Raw genomic sequence first — 12,207 nt, 5'->3', positions numbered from 1 at the left:
GCTGATCTGCATGTCCCTAAAGCATTGCAGGACTCTGCTAGCTCCAGCTGCACTGGACAATCTTGCTTACCTGGAATTTCTGGTAATGTCCAAACAAAGTGTTTTCTGGCAAGTCCAGCTTTAGGACTGTAGCAGATAGGATTGCATGTTTCCGAGAGGTAAACCAGCTCCTTCAATCCTAAGCTGGGATACATAAAGATTGAAGTTGTCTGCTTGCTGTCTGCAGCTACTCCCAATCTTGGTTTGCTTCCTCTTGTGAAATGCTGCAACAGTTTACACAGAACACTCCATTCACGTTACATTGTTCACGTTTGGAGTAGCTCTTCATTCCATCCAGGGACTTCTACATAGCTTGGTGGAGTGGAGTTGTGCAGACTGACAAAAGGGGGTGCAGCCAAGTAGACCATGTGTGGGGGGATCCTGTGGCCCAACTCTGTCAAGATGTCTCCCATCACCTCATCTCTAGTTGGGATTGGCATTACACAGAAGTCACATGACTTGAAAGCTGCTCTTGGATGGACTATCAGTTATGGATGAGACCAGTTACATGCAATGTCCCCCAGAAAAGAAGGGGCCCTACTGGGCAAATTGTCTATCTGCTCCACACATACCACTTGGATCCAACTTGTTGCTCATTCACATATCAGTGTTTTGGCAACAAGAGGTGGGGAGGGAATGAAGTGAGGAACAAGTGTCCACTGGGCACATAAATTCCATAGGCACACACGTCTAGAATCAGGCAGCTAAAGATCCTATGCTCCCCAACCAATCTCGGGACAAGATGTTACACGGGGTGTAAAGCAAACTTAGTCTGGGTCCAGTTAGTCCAGCATAATGATAGTCCAAACAACAGAAGGCCTTCTTCTTATTCTCCCAACTTTTCTGTGTCTCTAGCATTCCTTGGCAGGCTTACTGTGTGTAAGTTGTGTCCTGGTGTCACGCCTGGTGTCCTGGATATTACACACTTCTTGTATAGTGTGTGTCAATGAAGTAGCACAGGGAACATATTTGGACAGCAGTGTCAGTCTCTGGGGGGGGTGAGTGTTCCATGCAGGAGTCTTGGCCAAAAAGACACCCCAAAAAGACAAAAGCTAGCCGACACTTAGAAAACAAGCTGCAATATTGTGTGTTCCCATATTGGGGAACGTTAGCCTTGCCCACAGAGTCCACTGATAATTCTAAGCTCCCTTGGGGCAGCCAAATGGTTAGCAGATAATGGCCAACCGCTACATGTGCCAGAGAACTTGTGTGATGGGGAGCAGCTAAAACTATTTGCAGGACAGACCACCAGGTGAAAGCAGCAGAAAGGCCAAAGAGTCTCACCACCAATGCCTCTGGAAGGGTCACCTTTTAGTTTTCTTTCTGAAGTGCTGCTTTTTTAGTGTTCGCTATTTGGAATTATTGGTAGCCATACTCAGAAAAGCACCTGTGTTGGATTCCCGACATGACCAAGCCACCATTATTACCCCAAATGCATTTCTGACAATTTGAAAGACACGTTCTGCTACTTTCCAAATAATGTTTATTACAAAAAAAACATACAAAATTAATGGGGAGGAGGAGGCTGCTGCTGCAGAGGGGGTGGGTGTGAGGGTTGGGGGGGTACAGTGTGTGGGGGGGCTGGGAAAGAGTGGTGAGGAGGGAGTGCTGGGGGAGAGGTTGAATGGGGGGAATGGAAGACAGGGAGAATGTGGGGAGGGGCATTTGAGGGCTGAGGAGAGTGGGCAGGACGTGGAAGGTAAGGGTGGAAATTGGATTGAAAAGGAGGGGCATGTAGAAACAAGAGGAAAGGGTGTGAAAGTGGGGGTGTGGTCAAGGGGCAAATTGGAGTGTGAGGAAGGTGCAGAAGAGGGATCCATGGGGAAGGAGGCATACTGGTCTTCCGGTGGGGTTTCTTGAGGGGGCTGCTCCAGAGTGGGTCGTTCCAGAATCGGCACCTCCAATGCTTGTTCCCCTGCTGATTCCCCGGCACTTTCTACAGGGGAACTCTGTGGCAACCTTCGCATTGGCCCCAAACTACTACTGCATGGGGTTTGGGAGCTTCTGTCCGAAGGTGCATTTTGTTCAGCCCCTGCTTGACATAAGGCCCGGATATCATGACTAAGGTCCTGCAATGCTGTAGTCTGATCCCTGACCGCGGTGACAAGTCCAAGCAGGGCTTCATGTTGGAGCCCCAGTAACCTTTCTATATTACTGGATGCATTAGAAAGCCTCCTTTGCTCCCATAATCTCTCCATGTTGAACAGCCTTTCCCCAAGCTTGAGAAGGGGGCCGGGTCCAGGTGGACGGGATGCTGAACCAGCTGGATCCAATGTTGGCTGCAAGGAAAAACAAACAAAAAATGAAAGCGTGTAACACACAGCACAAGGGTACAGTAGGACAGGGGGCTCGTCTGACACCAAACACTAGATCATGTTCTTGTCCCACCCCTAGGACCAGGTATTGGTGAATGCCTTTCCCTGACACATTACACTGGATGAACATTTGACTGAAATGAATGGTTTGGCATCTTTCCCCAGACTGATACCTTCCTGCTGATTTGTCACATGCACATCACTCCCTCCAGCTCCTGACTAAGCAAGGATCCAAAAAAAGTAAGTTACACATCACGTTGCCAAGTCCTGCCCAGCCAGGAACGGAGTTATACTCTAAATGGGTGACTCATTAGGGAGAACATCTTTAGCATCTCTTACCGGATGTTCAGGCAACTCAGGTGGAGGTGACGGCATTTCACACAAGTTTGGAGTGCCTGAACTTCCCTGCACCAAAAAACAAAAACAATGCATGACATTTCCCAAATACACATGAAACATGCATTTGTACATCCCCACCCCATTACAGCAGTTCCCGTACCCCAACATCAGATGTAGATTCCTCTCCCACTCCAACAGCTGGGGCCTCCAGGGGCAAAAGATGATCTGCAAATAGAGTTCAAGATGCTGATTAGTAACAGATACTAGTTAGGCTGTATGTATGATGTGACATTTGTGACCAAGGTTTGAGGGATTGCTCATTGGTATGTTCTTCACCCAAGTTTATCCAGACAAATAGGACACTGGCAGCCACAGCCCAGGAGACTGGTAGGGAGTAGAAAGAGGCATGATAAGGCTCAGGAGCAGGGGCCACAAGAATGAGGGGCCACCTTTCCTGCCAAACAAGGATGCAGATGTTAGGATGGCTCCATTATGCCCATAGGCTACTGCAGCCATTTTGACCATGGGCTTCAAACATTAAAGCAAAATATATAACATTTGTCATTAAGGCAATATTCCAAAAAGGATTCAATAGGTTATTGAAGGGTCACCCAGGGGGAAAAATGGGTCAAATCAAATATAAACATTCCCCAAAATATTTCCAAAGCCAGAGAAACGCATGTAAATGCACCCAAAAGAATTGTTGATATAACTGTTGATCTGAAGAGACCAAGAGCAATGCATCCAAAACTCCTTTAATCACTTTTAAACTGCAGGTCTCCTGCAAACTCAATGTGAAAAAGAAAATAAGTAATTCTTGGGGCAGTCTCAGAATATCTGAAAACATTAAACAGCCTTTCCAGATGATTGGAAGCTGTTTGAGCTACAAAGGCGGGACTACTCAATATTGAACCCTACGGACTAAGACCGGGATGCCATTGAAGTTCATGTGTGCGGAAAGGAAGTCATCCCAGCAGTGTTGGCAATATAGTGTATTTGTCAATGAACAATAGATTAGTCTTTATTTAGCTTTTTGGGCTTTAGACAACTTAAATCCAAGATTCTCGGTGGATAAGTCTGGCAAAGGAATACTGTAGATCTTCCTGCTAGTCATGTGATGTGCCAAAATGAAGCAGTCTAAATATTGGCCCCAAGTTTACATGAGAGGCCCAAAGCATTAGTTAGATTCCATTTTTTTTTGGGGGGAGGAGCACTTTAAAATGATTTGCCCCTGGGGATTCCTTTTTCAAAAATTAAAAAATTGACATTTTTGTGTGATTTTATTTGGGATCTGGCTGGGTTTTTGGACTCCGGGAAAATGGCCCCAAGAATACTCAGTCTTGGTATGTATTTGATTTGGCCTTTACATTTTGAGTAATGGGAAAATGGTTGCCGTCAATTGGAACTTGACGATTGGGTGAGTAGCTACATTTCTTGATGTTGACCTCAAGTTTTACTATGCTGAAGTCCCAGATCACATGCTTCTGATAGATCCCTACCTGCCATATCTGCTACTGGTTCCTGGCTTGCTCACTTCCTGGTGACATGATCCTGAGAACTGTGACCTGGTACTAACACCAGCAAAATCCATCTCCACCATTAGGAGCTCTGGTGATACCAGTTAGTACTTAGACCCCGCACCTCAGGTGAGCCTGCGTCATTCCCAGGGGGACCTGCCTGTGTACCTATCCTGCTGCTTTCAGGTAAGCCTTACACTGCTATAGCAGCTGGTCTTTGATCCTGACCCCTGATCGTGACAACGGAAATAGATCGTATCCATAGAGCTCTGGTCTTTGATCCTGACCCCTGATTGTGACAACGGAAATAGATCGTATCCATAGAGCTCTGGTCTTTGATCCTGACCCCTGATCGTGACAACGGAAATAGATCGTATCCATAGAGCTCTGGTCTTTGATCCTGACCCCTGATCGTGACAACGGAAATAGATCGTATCCATAGAGCTCTGGTCTTTGATCCTGACCCCTGATTGTGACAACGGAAATAGATCGTATCCATAGAGCTCTGGTCTTTGATCCTGACCCCTGATCGTGACAACGGAAATAGATCGTATCCATAGAGCTCTGGTCTTTGATCCTGACCCCTGATCGTGACAACGGAAATAGATCGTATCCATAGAGCTCTGATCTTTGATCCTGACCCCTGATTGTGACAACGGAAATAGATCGTATCCATAGAGCTCTGGTCTTTGATCCTGACCCCTGATCGTGACAACGGAAATAGATTGTATCCATAGAGCTCTGGTCTTTGATCCTGACCCCTGATCGTGACAACGGAAATAGATCGTATCCATAGAGCTCTGGTCCCTGTAAAACTGGATGGGCCTCCTCAAGACATAATCATTAAACCCCATTTTTTTAAATTAAGGAGGCGGTGATGCGATACGCCAGGGAACATCCAGATTTGGAAATCCATGGGCACAAGATTCAAGTCTTTGCAGATATTTCTCAAGCTACTATACTGAAATGGAAGTTCAAGCCGTTGCTTTCATCTTTAATTCAAAGGGACATTCGTTATCAATGGAAATATCCATTTTGCTTACAATTTACTTACAATGGCAAATCCTACGCCTTTTCTACATTTTCTGAAGGAGAGAAACTTGTTGAATCTGGGCTTTATTTCCCTTAGTCCCTCCCCACAAAACCAGCCCAGGGTTGACGACCCTCCTCCCCCGCTTTCACCTCTGTGGTCCCCCTCTTCAAGGAATAAGAAACCTGCTACTCCATGTTAGGTCCCTTGAGGACCCTGCTGGCTACTAGCTGATTTCTATTGGGTGGGGACCTCTACATGGTCTTGTTATGAGACATTGGCCTCCACTCTTGTTCTTCTTTGAATTGTTATTCCAAATATTATGTTTTTAATTTTATTGCTTTTTACCTGTTTACTGGCTAGATTGGATATATGTCAGGTATTCTATTTCTCTGGGGTTAGGAACCTTTCTTATACATGTCTGTTACAGACCCCATGGTGCCGGGAAGCGTCTATGTGCTCTTCCTAATTGGAAGACTCTCCCCACTGCTATGCTTTGGTGGAGACTCTTCCAGTCCTTGACCTTGTGTCTGGGTTATTTGGTGTTTTACTGTTTTATGCTGCATATCGTTGTTTTACCACTTGAACTGACGATAGCCGTTTTCTGGGCTCGGTGTCTTTTGTCTCTCCCCTATTTCTTCCTTATTTCCCTCACTTTTTTAAATTGTTTTTCTTTGAGGGTCATCTCGGGAATTTTTATTTGGTCCTGGATTCTCGATCTCCCCTACGGGGGGATGTGTGGGTCTCCCCATCGCTGTCTTGCATTTTTCTATGTCCACCTTAAGACCTAATAGTGGCGTTGTTCCCTTACTCTCCCATAATGTGCAGGTTTGGGATCCCCTCTAAGCATCTCAAGGTTTTTTCCCTTGGAGTCCCTGGGAGCTGATATAGTTGCTCTGCAGGAAACCCATTTTGTCTCCTCTTTCACACCACGTTATATTCATAGAGATTTCCCTGTGTGCTTTTTGCTAATGCATCTGAGAAAGAATGAGGGGTAGCGCTCTGTTTGGCCCGGCGGTTCTCCTTTACTGAATCTAAAGTGATACGGGACAAGGAAAGGCGATATCTATTGGTTAAAGGCCACTTGGGGGGAAACTTAGTGACTTTCCTGATTTACTACGCCCCTAATGTGAATCAATTAGCCTTTTTTCGATCCCTGTTTAAATCTTTAGCTCCGGAACTGGAAGGTTATGTCTAGAGATGAGTGAATCGAACATGGCGAAGTGGAATTCGTTTTGAAGATTGGGAAATATTCGATTCGCGACGAATCCGAAGATTAGCCAACTTCGGACGCGCGAATCGAAATTTCCCAAAAATGGCGGCGACATGTCTGGCGACGGAGCGGGGATCTCTGGGAAAGCGCGCAGACAAGGCGCACTGACCCATAATGCATTCATTCATGACATGTGATCGCATTAGCCAATCAGCAGCCAGCCAGCCAGCACTGTGTAATGGTGGAGCTATAAATCGCGGCCATCTTAGAATTCTCCATTAGCCTCCGGTCATTCAAGAGAGACAGACCTGTCTGTATTGAGGGAGAGAGTTAGGGCCACAGAGACTTTAGGGCCAAAGAACCGTTACTTAGGGACACAGAACCGTTACTTAGGGACACAGAACCGTTACTTAGGGACACAGAATTGTTACTCAGGGACACAGAATCATTACTCAGGGACAGACACAGAATTGTTACTCAGGGACACACAATCGTTACTCAGGGACACACAATCGTTACTCAGGGACACAGAATTGTTACTCAGGGACACAGAATTGTTACTCAGGGACACAGAATTGTTACTCAGGGACAGACAAAGAATTGTTACTCAGGGACACAAAATTGTTACTCAGGGACACAGAATTGTTACTCAGGGACAGACACAGAATTGTTACTCAGGGACACAGAATCGTTACTGAGGGACACAGAATCGTTACTGAGGGACACAGAATTGTTACTCAGGGACACAGAATTGTTACTCAGGGACAGACACAGAATTGTTACTCAGGGACACACAATCGTTATTCAGGGACACACAATCGTTACTCAGGGACACACAATCGTTACTCAGAGACACACAATCGTTACTCAGGGACACAGAATTGTTACTCAGGGACAGACACAGAATTGTTACTCAGGGACACAGAATTGTTACTCAGGGACACAGAATTGTTACTCAGGGACAGACACAGAATTGTTACTCAGGGACACAGAATTGTTACTGAGGGACAAAGAATCGTTACTGAGGGACACAGAATTGTTACTCAGGGACACAGAATTGTTACTCAGGGACAGACACAGAATTGTTACTCAGGGACACAGAATTGTTACTGAGGGACACAAAATCGTTACTGAGGGACACAGAATTGTTACTCAGGGACAGACACAGAATTGTTACTCAGGGACACAGAATTGTTACTCAGGGACACAGAATTGTTACTCAGGGACACAGAATTGTTACTCAGGGACAGACACAGAATTGTTACTCAGGGACACGGAATTGTTACTCAGGGACACAGAATTGTTACTCAGGGACACAGAATTGTTACTGAGGGACACAGAATTGTTACTCATTGTTACTCAGGGACACAGAATTGTTACTCAGGGACACAGAATTGTTACTGAGGGACACAGAATTGTTACTCATTGTTACTCAGGGACACAGAATTGTTACTCAGGGACAGACACAGAATTGTTACTCGGGGACACAGAATTGTTACTCAGGGACACAGAATTGTTACTCAGGGACAGACACAGAATTGTTACTCAGGGACACAGAATTGTTACAGAGGGACACAGAATCATTACTGAGGGACACAGAATCGTTACTCAGGGACACAGAATTGTTACTCAGGGACAGACACATAATTGTTACTCAGGGACACAGAATTGTTACTCAGGGACACAGAATTGTTACTCAGGGACAGACACAGAATTGTTACTCAGGGACACAGAATTGTTACTCAGGGACACAGAATTGTTACTGAGGGACACAGAATCGTTACTGAGGGACACAGAATTGTTACTCATTGTTACTCAGGGACACAGAATTGTTACTCAGGGACACAGAATTGTTACTGAGGGACACAGAATTGTTACTCATTGTTACTCAGGGACACAGAATTGTTACTCAGGGACACAGAATTGTTACTCAGGGACACAGAATTGTTACTCAGGGACACAAAATTGTTACTCAGGGACACAGAATTGTTACTGAGGGACACAGAATCGTTGCTGAGGGACACAGAATTGTTACTCAGGGACAGACACAGAATTGTTACTCAGGGACAGAATTGTTACTGAGGGACACAGAATCGTTACTGAGGGACACAGAATTGTTACTCAGGGACAGACACAGAATTGTTACTCAGGGACACAGAATTGTTACTGAGGGACACAGAATTGTTACTCATTGTTACTCAGGGACACAGAATTGTTACTCAGGGACACAGAATTGTTACTCAGGGACAGACACAGAATTCTTACTGAGGGACACAGAATTGTTACTCAGGGACACAGAATTGTTACTCAGGGACACAGAATTCTTACTGAGGGACACAGAATTGTTACTCAGGGACACAGAATTGTTACTCAGGGACACAGAATTGTTACTGAGGGACACAGAATTGTTACTCATTGTTACTCAGGGACACAGAATTGTTACTCAGGGACACAGAATTGTTACTGAGGGACACAGAATTGTTACTCATTGTTACTCAGGGACACAGAATTGTTACTCAGGGACAGACACAGAATTGTTACTCGGGGACACAGAATTGTTACTCAGGGACACAGAATTGTTACTCAGGGACAGACACAGAATTGTTACTCAGGGACACAGAATTGTTACAGAGGGACACAGAATCATTACTGAGGGACACAGAATCGTTACTCAGGGACACAGAATTGTTACTCAGGGACAGACACATAATTGTTACTCAGGGACACAGAATTGTTACTCAGGGACACAGAATTGTTACTCAGGGACAGACACAGAATTGTTACTCAGGGACACAGAATTGTTACTCAGGGACACAGAATTGTTACTGAGGGACACAGAATCGTTACTGAGGGACACAGAATTGTTACTCATTGTTACTCAGGGACACAGAATTGTTACTCAGGGACACAGAATTGTTACTGAGGGACACAGAATTGTTACTCATTGTTACTCAGGGACACAGAATTGTTACTCAGGGACACAGAATTGTTACTCAGGGACACAGAATTGTTACTCAGGGACACAAAATTGTTACTCAGGGACACAGAATTGTTACTGAGGGACACAGAATCGTTGCTGAGGGACACAGAATTGTTACTCAGGGACAGACACAGAATTGTTACTCAGGGACAGAATTGTTACTGAGGGACACAGAATCGTTACTGAGGGACACAGAATTGTTACTCAGGGACAGACACAGAATTGTTACTCAGGGACACAGAATTGTTACTGAGGGACACAGAATTGTTACTCATTGTTACTCAGGGACACAGAATTGTTACTCAGGGACACAGAATTGTTACTCAGGGACAGACACAGAATTGTTACTCAGGGACACAGAATTGTTACTCAGGGACACAGAATTGTTACTCAGGGACACAGAATTCTTACTGAGGGACACAGAATTGTTACTCATTGTTACTCAGGGACACAGAATTGTTACTCAGGGACACAGAATTGTTACTCAGGGACAGACACAGAATTGTTACTCAGGGACACAGAATTGTTACTCAGGGACACAGAATTGTCACTGAGGGACACAGAATCGTTACTGAGGGACACAGAATTGTTACTCAGGGACAGACACAGAATTGTTACTCAGGGACACAGAATTGTTACTCAGGGACACAGAATTGTTACTGAGGGACACAGAATTGTTACTCAGGGACACAGAATTGTTACTCAGGGACACAGAATTGTTACTGAGGGACACAGAATTGTTACTCATTGTTACTCAGGGACACAGAATTGTTACTCAGGGACACAGAATTGTTACTGAGGGACACAGAATTGTTACTCATTGTTACTCAGGGACACAGAATTGTTACTCAGGGACACAGAATTGTTACTCAGGGACATAGAATTGTTACTCAGGGACAGACACAGAATTGTTACTGAGGGACACAGAATTGTTACTGAGGGACACAGAATCGTTACTGAGGGACACAGAATTGTTACTCAGGGACACAGAATTGTTACTCAGGGACAGACACAGAATTGTTACTCAGGGACACAGAATTGTTACTGAGGGACACAGAATCGTTACTGAGGGACACAGAATTGTTACTCAGAAACAGACACAGAATTGTTACTCAGGGACACAGAATTGTTACTCAGGGACACAGAATTGTTACTGAGGGACACAGAATTGTTACTCAGGGACACAGAATTGTTACTCAGGGACAGACACAGAATCGTTACTCAGGGACACAGAATTGTTACTCAGGGACACAGAATTGTTACTCAGGGACAGACACAGAATCGTTACTCAGGGACACAGAATTGTTACTGAGGGACACAGAATCGTTACTGAGGGACACAGAATTGTTACTCAGGGACACAGAATTGTTACTGAGGGACACAGAATTGTTACTCAGGGACACAAAATTGTTACTGAGGGACACAGAATTGTTACTCAGGGACACAGAATTGTTACTCAGGGACACAGAATTGTTACTCAGGGACAGACACAGAATTGTTACTCAGGGACACAGAATTGTTACTCAGGGACACAGAATTGTTACTGAGGGACACAGAATCGTTACGTTATTTTTGGGGTGCTTATAGAATTAAAGAGTATGTCAGACAACACGCAGAGGAGTGGCAGAGGAGGCAATGTTTTAGGAGCGAGCAGACGTGGCAGCAGAGGAAGGGGTCGAGGCAGCACTAGTCACATCCAGAGGCCAGTGCTCCCGGTGTCATCCAGCGGTCGTGTCTCCACCGACAACCCTGCCGTCATCGATTGGTTGGCTCGGTTGTCTTCCTCTTCCCAGGTCACCTCTGACACCTACAGCCAACAGTCGGTGGGTACGTCAGACACAACCGTTAGTTGGCATGGCCCGGGAGCAAGCCCACTGAAATCACGTGTCCTCTACCTGCCCCTGTCCTTTGGTGTTCCCTCACCAAGCGAAGTATCGCATGCTGTGGGCTCAGCCCCACTGTACAGTGAGGAAGAGCTAACAGAGGGCGGTCAGGAACGGGGGGAGACATCCGCCTCTTCAGCAGCCAGGCGAAGAAGTACTGGCTCGGAGAGTGGCTCGGTAGCCGGTCTAGAGACAGGTCTGTCTCCTGACCCACACGCAGCCGAGGGGGCTAGTAGTGAGGCGGAGACCCTAATTGATGATGATGAGGCTGATCGCACTTGGCAGCCTCGTCGTCATCAGGCTATTGCTTCCGCATCATCAGGAGAAGAGGGTGCCAGCTTGGCAGCGAGCAAAACAGTCGGTGGGTTGCCCAGGAGGCAGCAGGGTCGCAGCAGTGTCAGTGGAGGCAAATGGCCACGGAGTAGAGCACCAGCTCCACTGCAGCCTACCACCACGGCCAGTAGTGGTGCCGGTGTGCACGGAGGAAGTAGCAGTCAGCCAGTGAGGAGTAGCGGGGGCAAAGTTTCCTACTCGGCGGTGTGGCAATTTTTCGTCAAGCCGCCCGAGGAAGTAAACGTAGCCGTATGTCGACTATGTGGCCAGAAAGTCAAGCGTGGCCAGGGGGCCCATGTTGGGACTACAGCGTTGCGTCAGCATATGCAGCGTCGCCATTCGGTGGCCTGGGAAAACCGTGATAAAGATACGGCGGTTCTGCCTGCCCCAGCCCCCGCTCCATCACCCGCTCCGTTACTTGCTCCGTCACCCGACGTCAATCGCCCTCTATCAGCCAGTCAAGGCTCCAACACCTCTGCTGAGGGGAGTTGTCGCTCGTTGGCATCTTCCGCTCGTTCAGATGCTCCTTCTCCTGCTACTCCTCTTCACGGATTCCGT

General features: G+C 46.3%; 3 protein-coding genes across 3 annotated transcripts in view; 1 reads left to right on the top strand and 2 right to left on the bottom strand.

Annotated features, from left to right (window-relative positions):
* Positions 1–12,207, top strand: part of LOC149441851 (uncharacterized) — a 409,050-nt gene that overhangs the window by 181,665 nt on the left and 215,178 nt on the right. The window lies entirely within an intron of this gene.
* The window catches only part of LOC149441855 (uncharacterized), a 269,391-nt gene that overhangs the window by 123,705 nt on the left and 133,479 nt on the right, over positions 1–12,207 (bottom strand). The window lies entirely within an intron of this gene.
* LOC149441858 (uncharacterized) overlaps positions 1,506–12,207 on the bottom strand; it is a 28,329-nt gene continuing 17,627 nt past the window's right edge. Inside the window, exons 2-4 of the mRNA XM_089656813.1 lie at positions 2,854–2,918; positions 2,694–2,759; positions 1,506–2,318 (exon numbers count right to left, since the gene is read on the bottom strand). Coding sequence (XP_089512939.1) covers positions 2,186–2,318; positions 2,694–2,759; positions 2,854–2,918 — 264 coding nt within the window. The 3' untranslated portion in view covers positions 1,506–2,185. The remainder of the gene's footprint in view (positions 2,319–2,693; positions 2,760–2,853; positions 2,919–12,207) is intronic.

The sequence above is a fragment of the Staurois parvus genome, unplaced genomic scaffold (assembly GCF_062004578.1).
Source record: "Staurois parvus isolate SC_StPar_1 unplaced genomic scaffold, SC_StPar_1.0 ptg000941l, whole genome shotgun sequence".
Classification (NCBI taxonomy): Eukaryota; Metazoa; Chordata; class Amphibia; order Anura; family Ranidae; genus Staurois; species Staurois parvus.
The sequence above is the reverse complement of the archived record's forward strand: the minus strand, read 5'-3'. Positions and strand labels throughout refer to the sequence as shown.